The 13786-nt window shown below is 44.0% G+C and overlaps 1 protein-coding gene across 2 annotated transcripts in view; it reads right to left on the reverse strand.

Moving 5' to 3' along the window:
- Nucleotides 1-80: 80 nt before the first annotated feature.
- The window catches only part of LOC136535800 (cell division control protein 2 homolog), a 69942-nt gene continuing 56236 nt past the window's right edge, over nucleotides 81-13786 (reverse strand). The window contains exons 1-8 of one of the 2 annotated variants that reach the window (XM_066528206.1): nucleotides 4062-4380; nucleotides 3778-3962; nucleotides 3326-3446; nucleotides 1878-2051; nucleotides 1534-1697; nucleotides 1355-1442; nucleotides 512-565; nucleotides 81-422 (exon numbers count right to left, since the gene is read on the reverse strand). In XM_066528206.1, coding sequence (XP_066384303.1) covers nucleotides 333-422; nucleotides 512-565; nucleotides 1355-1442; nucleotides 1534-1697; nucleotides 1878-2051; nucleotides 3326-3446; nucleotides 3778-3962; nucleotides 4062-4070 — 885 coding nt within the window. In that variant the 5' untranslated portion in view covers nucleotides 4071-4380 and the 3' untranslated portion in view covers nucleotides 81-332. Of the gene's footprint in view, nucleotides 423-511; nucleotides 566-1354; nucleotides 1443-1533; nucleotides 1698-1877; nucleotides 2052-3325; nucleotides 3447-3777; nucleotides 3963-4061; nucleotides 4381-13786 lie in introns of those variants that run through there. The other variant, XM_066528207.1, reaches the window with a different exon arrangement.

The following is a 13786-nucleotide window of genomic DNA, read 5'->3' on the forward strand; positions in this document are numbered from 1 at the left end:
TGCAGTTATTATATAACATGGGAAAAGATGAAATTTAAAACGCATCGCACGCTTATATCGACATTACATGACGCATAGAAAGAAAAGGAAACCATAGATGCTTGGGGGGAAAATAAACATATGAAGGATATTTACATTCAATAAATAGAGACAACGGCGGTAATCTACTTGACATTCCTTAATACATCTCAAAACACACCAGATTCAAAATATCCTGTAGAATGACAAAAATGCAGAGAGAGAACGAGAGTACAGGCGTTCATAAAAGGAACGAGCGACAGAGCGACTCAGCTCATACAAATGCCAATGCAACTTCAGGCACATTTAGCATTTCACTGTACCATCTCAAGGTCCCTGAAGTACTCATGCTCAAGTGCTTGCCTAGCTGTGATTCTTTTGCTTGGCTCGTATCGAAGCATTTTCTGTCGGCAAACAGAAATAGGTGAATTCAATACAGTGAGGATATATGATGCAGCATTCATGATCATCAACAGAACTCCATTTGACTTACCGAGAGAAGGTCCAAACCAGCAGGTTCAAGATTTGGGACAATTGTTGCCAGGTCCTGGAATGAATGCACAAACAGGGGATTTCAGTGGCATTGGATATATATATATATATATATATATATATATATATATAGAACTACTATCCTGTAGCTGGCTACAGAATAACTTATTCTGTAGCCACTTTAAGTTATGATAATTACTATGTTAATTTACGAGATTATAGTAACTCCTTACTAAGTGGTTTAATATAACGTTATGGTAAATATCCCCATGTGTTATAGTAACCCAACTATCGTAAATATGTATTGACATTATAGTAAATTAGTATATAAAATTATAGTAAATGGAGGTGGCTACAGAATAACTTATTTTGTAGCCGGCTACTGAATAGCCTCTCCCTATATATATATATATATATATATATATATATATATATATATATATAGAACTACTATCCTGTAGCTGGCTACAGAATAACTTATTCTGTAGCCACTTTGAGTTACGATAATTACTATGTTATTTTACGTGATTATAGTAACTCCTTACTAAGTGGTTTAATATAACGTTATGGTAAATATCCCCATGTGTTATAGTAACACAACTATCGTAAATATGTATTTATATTATGGTAAATTAGTATATAAAATTATAGTAAATGAAGGTGGCTACAGAATAACTTATTTTGTAGCCGGCTACTGAATAGCCTCTCCCTATATATATATATATATATATATATATATATATATATATATGACAAACACAAATAGTAAGCTATGGCCTAAGGATGAGGATACACAATGCACTTGCCACATGTGCCCAGCAAAATGCTTATGCTGTTGTCTTACCTGAGCCTGCCACCTGGGGAAAGCAGTCTTGAAGTCAGGCAAATAATTGACTCCCGGCCAACTTTGTCCATTTGGTGTACCTAATACCCTTCAACAGTGACCATGATACAAACAAAATCAGATAGTCTAAAATATGCTAATACAAAATAAGAAACTTAATGCCAGCACAATCATAGAACCTGAATATCTTAAACAGTTCGTCGATCTCAGAATCACCAGGGAATAGTGGCTTTTGGTTCACCATTTCCGCAAAGATACAGCCCACAGACCATACATCAACTGGTGTCGAATACTGTTTCGCTCCAAGCAGAATTTCTGGAGCTCTGTACCATAATGTCACTACCTGAAAAATACTTCCATAGATATGTATTGTGAGTTAATGTGACTAGAATAGACAACAAAAAGTTACGTTATATATGGGTATAAAATCACAGGGATCCATAATTTGGCATCCCTCACAATATTTTTTCCCTAACAGGACAATTCAAACTCCCTTTCTCGAGTTAGAGCATAACAAATGTACCTCATGAGTGAATGTACGGACAGGAATTCCAAATGCCCTGGATAAACCAAAGTCTGCAAGCTTCAGTGTATTAGTACGCCGATCTATCAATAAGTTCTGAGGTTTCAAATCTCGATGAAGAAATCTATGAGAATGGCAGTAAGCAACACCACGGAGTATCTGGTAGAGGTATGACTGCAGAAAGAAGACAATAGTCACATTTCAAAATGCATCCACAAGCATCTCATTCATTTTCTGCTTACGCGATAAAATGAAAATGAGGAAAGGGAAATAAATAAATAGGATGAAAAAACTTCTAGTTACGTTAGTCTTGTTCACTATATAACACACTCCAACCAAGTAAGTAGTAATCTGTTGTGCCACATTGAATACAGTGCAATGTATAATGGGATCAGCTAACTCCTAAAAACATGTTAGAGAACTAGTGGAAGCACATGCAGTACCAGTACTGAGTTAATAGTACACAAAAATAGCGGGCATTGGAGCAGAGGCACGGTGGCACCCACACGAGAATCCCACAGTTCTGGTATGGTCACGCTACATTACCAGTCACTTTACAGCAAAGAATCGACAATAGCAGTGAACACATCTGGCATTCACAGGAGTTACTGTGGAGAAAAAGTTGATCTAAAGTCACTAGGATAGTGTGTCTGTTTACTTGAGGAGATAAAACCATGTGCTATGTAGAGCCCAAGATAACCTTATAAGGAAATATGCAGTGCATGGGGTCACAAATAAACAGGTCCTACCATGTTACTGAGAGGCATTAGAGGCTATGTGAATGAAAACTCCAAACTCACTGCAATAATGTAAGTTGAAGGTATTTCCAAAGTTAGGAATATAAATACGTCCAAACAGCAGGTGCGAGTCTCTCCCCCCTCCCCAGGATAAAAACAATGTTTACAGTGCCACAAGTTCTATACCAAAGAGGTACATGAGGAAATGTAAACATGGATCCTTCTTCCTAAGTCAAACATCCTGGTTTACGTTACTACAAAGACAAGCCTAGTAAGTAGAAAAAGTCAAAATAAGCACTTTTCTCCTACCGTATCAAGACACAGTAACGCTCGACGAGAGAAGACAACAGGCAAATACGGCATATATCGAGCTCAACTGATGATGTGGGACCCATCTCTGTCTTCTATCTAAATTCTAGCGCATCAGACTGGGGACAGAAAAGGATTTTACATGCAACTAGGAAGACACTAGATCGGCCTCTACTCTACAACCTTGAGCTGTTCTTTAGTTAGATTACTTTTCAGTTCCACATTGCCATTGTTCCGTTGCAAGTTCAATTCCAAGAATAGCATAACAAGTTGTGCTAGCATATACCAAATCAGTAATCAATAAATGCATGAGCCAACTTCGAGTTTATCTATATGCTGGAACTGAACAGAATGCAAGGTGTAGACTCGCAATTAGAAACTATCATATTCTGCGCTTCTCACCTTAATCAAAGTGGGATTCTTAGCAAACTCCGGGCAATTGTCCATGAACTTCTTCAGGTCCAGATCCAGGAACTCGAAGACAAGATATATGCGCTTCTCGCTGTGGATAACATCATGTAACCTGCACGCAGAAGAGTAAAGCTTCTCAGCGTACCAACACTACAGGCCATCACACCATCAAATGCTACCGCTTTACTTCACTGGACACACACCAACACCATCATTTCCACCGATGAACGAACCCCATCCTAAAACGACACCTACCCACTGTTGCATAAAACCACCAAAGCTAAACTGGAGGCACTGCCCACTTGGACCGACCAACGAATCGATCGATCACGGATGCGTTGGTCGATCGATCGATCCTGAATCCGTCGTAGTAACAACTAGAACAGGGCAATGCAAAATGGGAAATTTAATGGAGGAGGGAGGACAGCGCAGGCGCAGCGGACCTGACGATGTTGTCGTGGTTCATCTCCTTGAGGAGAGAGATCTCGCGGATGGCGGTGGACGGGACGCCCTCGTCCTCCTGCTCGAGGCGGATCTTCTTGAGCGCGATCGTCTCGTTGGTGGCCTTGTCCAGCCCCTTGTACACCACCCCGTACGTGCCCTCCCCGATCTTCTCCTGCTTCTCGTACTGCAGCCAGCACGCACGCACGCGAACAGCCGAACACGCTCAATCAGAGAAACCAAATCAAAACCCTCGAGTCCGAATCGGGCCAGATCGCTCGCTTACCTGCTCCATTGCGTCCCCCAATGCGGCGACGGCGACGGCGACGGCTGCGGGTGCGGAACGAACCAACTGGCGAGGAAGCGGGAGGGGGTTGGGGGAGAAATGGAAGGGGATTAGGAGGAGAGGGAGAGGAGGTGGGGAAAGGCGGCGGCGGGCGAAGCTGCAGCTGCCATAGGGGACGCCTCTCCGCCGGGGCTGCTGGGTGCTGGCCTGGTCGTCGTCCTCGTCCTCCACCCCTCGCCCCCGCCGCTCGCTCGCTCGCTCGCTCGCTTCTATTGCTGCTGCCCTGGTGGCTTTGGCTTTTATGTGCTGTTTGACTGCGGCAGCTTTCCTCGCTGCTGCCCAAGCCTAGTGATGGTGATGACCTGGGTGGTTTAGGGTTGGCCTGTTTGGCAGGTTACGCCTAGCTGAGTCGAGTCTTTTGTTGAACCTCCCCAGCAGTAAAAGTTCGGTGGTGATGACCTGGGTGGTTTAGGGTTGGCCTGTTTGGCAGGTTACGCCTAGCTGAGTCGAGTCTTTTGTTGAACCTCCCCAGCAGTAAAAGTTCGGCGTTATATTAGTAGTTTGTTACGTGGTTTGTTGTTGTAGTATATGGTATGAAAATGTAGTCACTTCCAAAATTTACATGTACTGGCCGATATGGTAGTACGTTTTAACGAAAGTCGAAACCCACGTTTAGAAATCAAACTATGCATCATTCAGCCTGTTCGCTTGTTGGTTTCAGCCAGCCCAACTCAGCCAGATAATAGTGTTTTCCTCTCACAATAAACCAGCACCAGCCAACCCAAACCAGTCTAAAAACCAACCGACAAACAGGCCGATTGGTAGATGTACCAAGTTATTCTAATGAGCCTGAGCACGGATCATAAGTACATATCAAATACGAAATACATAAGCAAAGGTCATTAAATGTCATGATGAACGATGAATTTATTCGGGCAGGACTCACCGATAAATTGCGGAGTTACCATTGCTTTGATACTCCCTCCGTCCCTAAAATATCTGTCGCTTTCGTTTCCCGAGAAATAATTTTAACAAAATATATATTAAAAAATATTAATATTTATGATACATAATTGGTATCATCGAAAGATCTTTGAATCTAGTTTTTTAATAAATTTATTTGGAGATACAAATGTTGATAGCATTTTCTATAAATCGAGTCAAACATTGTAACACGAAAACCGAAAACGACAAATAAACTGGGACAGAGGGAGTAGCTAATAATTGGGTGGGTGTGGGGGTGGGGGGGGGGGGGGGGGGGGAGCATGAAATTTGACGTAAGTCGACATAGCAACCACCATGCTTTTGAGCTTTTCATCATAAGCGGTGAATTTTGCTGTTAAGGACGTGTTTGTTCTTTTCCTTCTCTTGGCACTGTGTCACCTTGAGAATTCAGAGCAGCATGTGTGATTTTCAGTTCTCGTGTGGGAGAGACAGAACAGATCTCCTGTAGCGCACAGGAGCTGGAGCCGGAGGAGAAAAAAAAAATGAGCTTCTCCGGCTCCGGCGTTGTCAGTGAGAGAGGAAAGAATGAGAGAGAAAAACGGCTCCGGTGAACAGTGTCGCTACAGGGGATGAACAGGGGAGGAGTCAGAGGAGCCGGAGCCGGAAGCCGGAGCCGTTCGAAGCCCGGCCAAACGGGCTCTTTTATTCACACGCCAACAAGTTCGGTAGGTAAGCCCTTGTTTTCGTAGCGTCTTGGAATTGGAAGCAGTGTTAGGGAGGGAGGGTCAACAATGCAAATTTTATTAAAAATTGGTTCAATTTTAAAATTTCATGAAAATTATACTAACATTGTGTGGGTGGGTGAGGTGGGCTACCTCGAAGTTGAAATCGACTTAGTTTTGAAATGACACTAACAAGAAGATGAGGTCTCGTGGCAATGACGCGAAGATTGTTGAGATTATATTCAGGCCCTCTTTGGAACATGCATTTGAAAAAAAAAACGAAATTAGAATATAACTGCATATGCAAGACAGAAGAGTGGCAAACATAAGAATTTTATGAGAATAGGAGTTTAGATGAATTGTATGAAAAAACAGAAAACAAGAAACAATGAGATTTGTGTATATGTTTTTTCTCGTAATTTTCCTATGAAATTGAATATAAAGAAAAGTTCTCTTTGTTTTTCCTAAAAAAGAATCCTACAAAATCAAATAATACTCCCTCCGTCCACGAAGGAATACAAATATAATATCATGACCCATCAAAGTAGTTCAAGTTTCGGTGAATAGAATTCATATTTATGTCTCCAAACCAATTTATTATGAAAATATACTTCATCATTAATCTAATAATATTTACTTTGTATCATAAATATTTTTTTATAATTTTGGTCAAATTTAAAAGTATTTGGTTTCTCAAGAAGCAAAAATTATATTTCTTTTGTGGGCGGAGGGTTCTTAAAGTAAGTCAATCCATACAAATAGAAATCCTAAATTTCTTCCTACGAGTCCAAAGAGAGGGTCATGGTTGCTGTGGGCTCAAATGGGGTTTCGAGCCAGCCCCTGTGAGCTTTACACGCGTGGAGCAGCAGCCAAGGCAACAAAAAAAAAGAGTGAGAGAGTGTGTGTGTGTGTGAGAGAGAGAGAGAGCCAGAGAGGCCGGGGTGACGGACGTGGAGACAGACAGAGAGAAAAGACGAGGCCCCGCTTTGCCGACGGCGACGGCACCAAGAACAGAATCGGGCACTGGAGCGCTGAGCCACCGCTTTCGATGCATGCCAACGCCATGCCACTCACGATGTCGCCTTGTCTGCCCGCTTGGTTCTCTTCTGCCTGCTGCGCGCGAGGGGCAGGGCCAGGCCAGGGCGCCGTGCCGGGCGACGAGGAGCCGGGGAAATGATCAAACGAATGCATCCGGCGTCCCGTCCCGGGCTCCCGCGTGCTTGCATGGTGGGCTGGTGGTGGCACAGCGGCTGCACGAACACGATGCTCGGCTGCTGCGCGCGGCACCACTGACACGGTTGCCCCTGTGTTGTTGGATGGATGGATTGCATCAAAAGCAGCGACTGCGGCGTGTGACGGCCATAAAAGCGGCACGGCGCAGCAGCAGAGGGCCGCGGCAGCGTAAAGCCTCCCCTTCCCTCTCGTTGTGCCGTGGATCCGTAGATCCGCGATGTGATGAGGCAACAACCAAGGCGCAGCGCATGCATGCAGATGGCAGCCTTGGAACCTGGCCTGGGCGCCTGGCATGAGTGCCGACTGCACGCACGTACTTGTACGTTGCGTACGCGGTGGACGTAGCACGTAGGACAAATCACAAATGCACGGGCCGGCCGTCAGGCCGCGTCGTCGTCGCGCCGTGTCGTTCCGGCTCCAGCTCCATCCATCGGCAGCGCCAGGTCACCCATCACACGTACTAGCTATTATAATATATTAATATGTAATAGTTACGTATCCCGATGCATTACCCAAGCAAGAATTGGTAAAATATCCTGTCTTCCGTTCCAATTGAAAGATCACATAAAAGTAGAATGACACTATAGACAAAGTATTTGTGGAACCAGTCTTCTCTTATTTTTCTCATCTCGAATAGTGAATACATAGGTTCCTTACATAGATAGAAGATGACCATTTAACTTCTTCAGTTATAACTCTTGAGCTCTTGAGCTTCAAGAGTTAATTTGATATAAGCCCACTAGCATAATTAGTTTCATAACACTCTCCTTTGGGCTAATACCACGACAAACTCATGCCTCCTCAAAAACTCTGTCTAAAAACCCTGTGGAAAAAAAAGAACAGAGACGAGGGTACATTCTTGCCGCACAAATGTATGCAACGTATATATCTTATGATCTTCAAGACCACGGGTTTCAATATCTTCCGGATGTTAAGAATATGAACTAATAATTAGGGATTTACTCCCTCCTAAGCTCTGCAAGTCACTCAAGAATTTATGTCAATCTCCTGGACATATCTTCTAAATGTTGTGTCCTGGAAGAGATTTTATAAATAAATCTGCGAGATTGTCATATGATCTGACTTGCAGTATATTCACTTCCACCCATGCTTCTAGAGTTCGGGAGGATAAAAGAATTTTGGTGAAATATGCTTAGTTAAGTTATTCTTTATATAGCCCGTTTGCATTTGTGCAACACATGCTGCATTATCTTCATATATAATTGTGGGGGTATCCATAGTATTAAGGCCACATGACTTCTGGATGTGGCTAATCATCCGTCTTAGCCAAACACATTCACAGTGAGCTTCATACAGTGCTATTATCTCTGAGTGGTTTGTAGATGTTGTTACTAAAGTTTGCTTATAAGACCTCCATGAAATGGCTAGTACCACCACAAAAGAAATACAAAACCAGTTTGTGACTTTGCATTATGAGGATCTGATCGGTATCCAGCATCTGCATAGCCGATCATAGTCAAATCATGATTCTTTGGAAAAAGTAGGCCAAAATCTATTGTGCCTTGGAGGTATCTAAAGTATTGTTTTAACTCCTACCCAGTGCCTTCTGGTTGGGGCCGCACTATATCGAGCTAGCAAATTTACCGCAAAAGCAATATCAGGTCTGCAAGATACATTAGTGCTCCTATGGCACTTAGATATGGAACTTCAGGTCCTAAGACTTTCTCATCTTCACTCCTGGGCTCTAAATGGATCTTTATCCTCATCAAGTGATCTCACCATCATAGGGGTTTTAGGGGATGAGCCTTAGACATATTAAATCTCTCGAGAACTTTCTTTGTGTAAGCCATCTGATGTACAAGAATTCCTTTAGGGAGATGCTCAATTTGTAGGTCTAAGCAAAATATAGTTTTACCAAGGTTTTTTCATTTCAAATTCCGCTTTAAGGTAGATACACGCCAACTCTATGTCCTCTGTGTATCCTATGATATTCAAATCATCAACATATACTGAAATGATGCAAAATTCATTATGGGACCTTTTAATAAATACACATGGGCAATCATCATTATTTACATAACATTTCTTCAGGAGGAAATCACTCAACCGATTATACCACATCCATCCAGATTGTTTAAGCCCATACAATGATCTCTGCAATTTGACACTGTATAATTTGCGATTGCCTTTAGAATCCAGAATTTTTAATCCATCAGGGACTTTTATGTATATATCTGTTTCTAGTGACCCGTAAAGATACACAATCACAACATCCATTAACTGCATTTTAAGATTCATACCAGCTGCCATTGATATTAAATATCGGAACGTTATGCCACTCATAATAGGAGAGTATGTTTCATCGTAATCAATTCCGGGTCTATACAAAAACCCTTGCGCAATAAGTCTCGCTTTATATCTCACCACCACATTATTCTCATTCCTTTTTCGAACAAATACCCATTTATATCCTATAGAAAATACTTTGGGGCGTATGGGCTACAGGCCCAAATACTTGCCTCTTATTAAGCGAGTGCAATTCAGTCTCTAGAGCTTCTTTCCATTGGACCCAATCTGAACGCTCCCTGGCACTCTGCCATGGACTTTGGTTCGGAGTCATCGTCAATGATTTCAGCAATTTTAAAGACAAAATTTATATCAACGACTATAGTCTTTCTATTGTATAACTCTCTTGACTTTGCATAGTCGGTGGATAATTTCTTCATTTAGCTCATCCAGCTCATCTTTATTTCCCATATTATGGCTGGTTGTTCCGACGCCCTTGTGCCATTACTTATAGTTGTGCGCGCTAGTGCACTAGGGCCTTATCTAATGCTTGTTCTCTATCATCTCAGCCTTGTGGACGTCTCCGTTGTGCCTGTATAGAGTCATCCAGTTCTCTCCCCCTTTTCCTAGGATTGGGGATTTGAGAAGAGTTTATCCCTTCCAAGGGTATCTGTACTCTCTTCGGTGCATTAGCCGCAAGAATATGTAATTTTGATACTCCTCTTATATTAGTGAAAGCATCTGGTAAGTTATTTGCCAACTGTTGTAGGCTAATTATTCTTTGAACTTCAAGTTCAATGTCTTTAGTGCGTGGATCAAGTGAATAAATACCACTAGCATTCCATTTCAATTTCTCGCATTCCTTTATTTTTAGATATAATCCTCCCCCTAATGCCGGGAACCAATCTTCATCAAATATACTATCGACGTATCTAGCCATGAACAAGTCACCAGTTTTGGGATCCAAATATTTGATTATTGATGGACTTTTCATAGCCAACATAAATCCCCATCTTCCGGATGAGGGACCTATAACGGTTCGTTGGGGCGGTGATATCGACACGTACACAGCGCAACCGAACTTTCGCAGATGGAAAATCTTAGGTTGTTGTCCATGCACTAATTCAAGAGGGAAAGTAGAATGATAGGCAGATGGTCAATATTGAATTAAAGCAGCAGCATACAGTACCTGCAGTGACCCCAACAACTGGTGAGGAGTTTGTTATCTTGCAAAAGAGGTCTAGCAATGACTTTAATTCTTTTTATTTTTTATTAAAGACTCGGCAAGTCCATTTTGAGTATGAACATGGGGAACATAATGTTGCACATCTATCCCCAATTGCTAGGACAGTAATCATTAAATGCCTTTGAGGTGAATTCACCTGCATTGTCCATTCGAATTGACTTAATGCTGTTCTCTGGGCAAGCCTAGCACGTAACGAATGATTGGGCAATTAATTTTGTAAAGGCACGGTTTCCATGTTGATAATAGGCACACATGGCTCCACCTCGTAGAAGCATCTATGAGCACATGAAGTATCGAAATGGTCCTAATAATGGGTGGATCGTGCCACAAATATCACCTTGGATTCTTTCTAAGAATCTTAAGAACTCGTCCTTTATCTTCTGGTAAGAGGGCCTAATTATTAACTTTCCTGTTGCACAAGAAGTGCATAAAAAGTCTTTTGGTTTAGGAAAGTGTGATGTGTTAATGGCATGTCCAGCAGAAGTAGTAATGATTTTTCACATCATTGTTAATCCAGGATGGACAAGTCTTTCATGCCAAATCTTAAAATATTTTGGATTTTTAAATATGGTTGGCATTGCAATATATTCTGAGGGGGCTCAATCTGTGTGTAGTACAGTCCAGATGAGGTTCCAAGCGTTTGTTCTACCACATACATTTGATCTCCTTTTGACTCCGTAATATAGAGGTATTCGGTACCACTATCAGTTGCAGTAGTGATATGATAACCACTACGACGGATGTCTTTAAAGGTAAGAAGGTTACGTTGAGCTTTTGATATAGGAAAGCTTCATCAATAGTGATTCTAGTATTGTTAGGGAGTACCACGATGGCTCAACCATAACCTATAATGCGGTCATTGCTTTCGGCAACTGTTAATATATTTTTAGTTCTTTTTCTGAAGTGTCTGAAGATATTTTGTCTCTCTAAGGATTGAGTTTGTGGCAGCGCTATCAACCAAGCAAGGTTCTTCCGCTCCAGCCTTCATCTGGCCGCATAGATATGATACATATCAAATATTTAATTAAAGCAAGTCATCGTATAGAAATAAAATAAAAAATAGAACAACCAAGAGCCAAAAAAAATAAATAACTCAAGTAATATATATTAGAACCAAGTTTTCAGCCAAGGCAAAGCTCGAGTAGTGCTCATGCAAGAGCATTTATTACATGACCATAGAATACCGACATGTATGATTTATTTAGAGGGAATATAGCTGATAGTGACAAGAGCTACTCCAGGACCCCATACATGTCCAGTTCATCGTCATCAAGTTATCCACGTCAAGATTGATATCATCATCACCACCATTGGCCGGGGTGCCAAACACAAAAGTAGGATCAACGTCCACGGCACGCGAACTTTAGAGTAGGATCAACGTCGCTTTGGGCAGTTCTAGTAGGGCACTCCCACATCGGTATCAACATGTACCTGAACGAAGTGAACCTCGGCGTCCTTGCGCTTCTTCCAGTCCTGATAAACTTGTATCAGATGGGGTTCAGCCCTACATGTGCGAGACCAGTGTGTCATGGAACCACAACACCTGCAACCTTGGTTTGGATGTTTGGGTTGTTCCGCATCATGCTTGGAGCCATTCTGGGCCTTCCCTTTTCCATGATACTTCGAGCCTTTGGGTGCATATTTCTTGAAGTTCTTCCCCCTTTATGCTGCCATGGGGCCTTCTGGCCTTGGCCCTTATCCTTACAAAAATTCTTACAAAAACTAGCACGGGCTTCAGGTCCAGCTTGTGCACCAACAGGGCGCATGTGATAGTTTTTCATAAGATTGTCTCCAACGGATCCAACCCAAAAACAAGACGCATTCCCCGGTTTAGATTGTGCACAGTGAAAATGTCTGTGACCCATAAACTCTCTTCTCCAACCGTCGGGAGCAACAGAGCGTCCTCTTCCCTTCCTCCTCCTCTCGCGAGCCCCGCCGCCTCTTCCCTTCCTCCTCTCGCAGGACCGCCGATGGGAGTGCCTCCCTCCCCGCCGAGCCGCCGAGCGTCGAGGTCGCCGGCAACTCCGTCCGCAGGCCCACCTGGCCAAGCACCCCCGTCCGCGGTGCCGCCTGGCCGAGCGCCCCCGTCCACGGGCCCACCGACGCCGCGGTCCCGCCTCGCCGTCGTCGTCCGTGGGCTGCTCTGAGCTCTGGCCCTGGCGTCGCTGTGCCCGACGAGATCTGGACCCGCCGCCACTGTGCGGGCGAGCTCCGGCCCTAGCCTCAACCGCGTCCGCGCCGGCGGCGCTGTTCTCCGCGGGCGGCGAGCGCCCCTTGCCGGCGGCGCTGCTCCACCGCAGGCGGACCTCACCGGCGGGATCCTCCCTCCCCTGCCCGACGCCGCCTGTCCCTGCTCCCACTGACCTCCATCGGCGACCACAGCCCCTCCCCTGCCCGATGCCGCCTACCCCTGCTCCCTCCGATGGCGGCCGGGCGGATCCAGACTCCACGACGGTAGCCGCGCCTCCACCGACCTCCATCGGCCCCCGCCCCTGTGCCGGGCCCGGCGGTCGCTCCTCCCTCTCTCTCTGTTTTGCGTCGTTGAGAACGACGACGCTTTTTTTGCCTTCCGACACCGCTGCTACGCAAAATGGTTGGCTTGAATGTGTCCTCCGTTGGATCGTAAGTTTGGGACGTACAAACACTGTACACGATGCATTTTGTGTTTGGGACACTTTTTGTGTGTGCCGTTGGAGACAGTCTAAGGAGCTCATTTTAAGTCTCTGCAACAAGCCAGACATTTATTAACTCAGAGTACTTCTTGTAGTTGTTGTTGCGGTACTGCTGCCGGAACACCATATTTGAGGGGTGAAAAGTTTCAAGTGTTTTTCAATCATTTCTAATTCAGTGACCCTCTGGCCACAAAACCTGAGCTGTCCCACGATGCGGTAGGCCGCCACAGATTTAAAGTCAAGAAGCCGGAGCTGAGCCCAATCGCGCCTAGCCTGAGGATGGATCACCGTCTTTTGTTTACCAAAATGTTCCTGGAGTGCAGTCCACAACGTGAGAGGATCTTTCACTTCAAGATATTCTTGCTTCAAGTCATTGTGTATGTGGTGCCTCAGGAATATTGCAGCCTGTGCTTGTTCATGCGGCGGCGGTGCCGCATCGTCATTCGGGTGTGCGGTGATAGTGTGCGATAATTGCATGCCCTGCAAGTGCAACTCACAGTCCAAAGCCCATGTTTGGTAGTTCTTGCCGTTCAGCGCAAGAACTGGCACCTGCCTCGTGATGAAGTCAGACATGACCTATTCATTTATGTAAAAAAGGCCCCATTCGCTGGCCTGAAACTTGGCTGAAACTAGCTGAAAAACGTTGTTCTGGTTGAATTG

This window comes from Miscanthus floridulus, chromosome 2 (genome assembly GCF_019320115.1).
Source record: "Miscanthus floridulus cultivar M001 chromosome 2, ASM1932011v1, whole genome shotgun sequence".
Classification (NCBI taxonomy): domain Eukaryota; kingdom Viridiplantae; phylum Streptophyta; class Magnoliopsida; order Poales; family Poaceae; genus Miscanthus; species Miscanthus floridulus.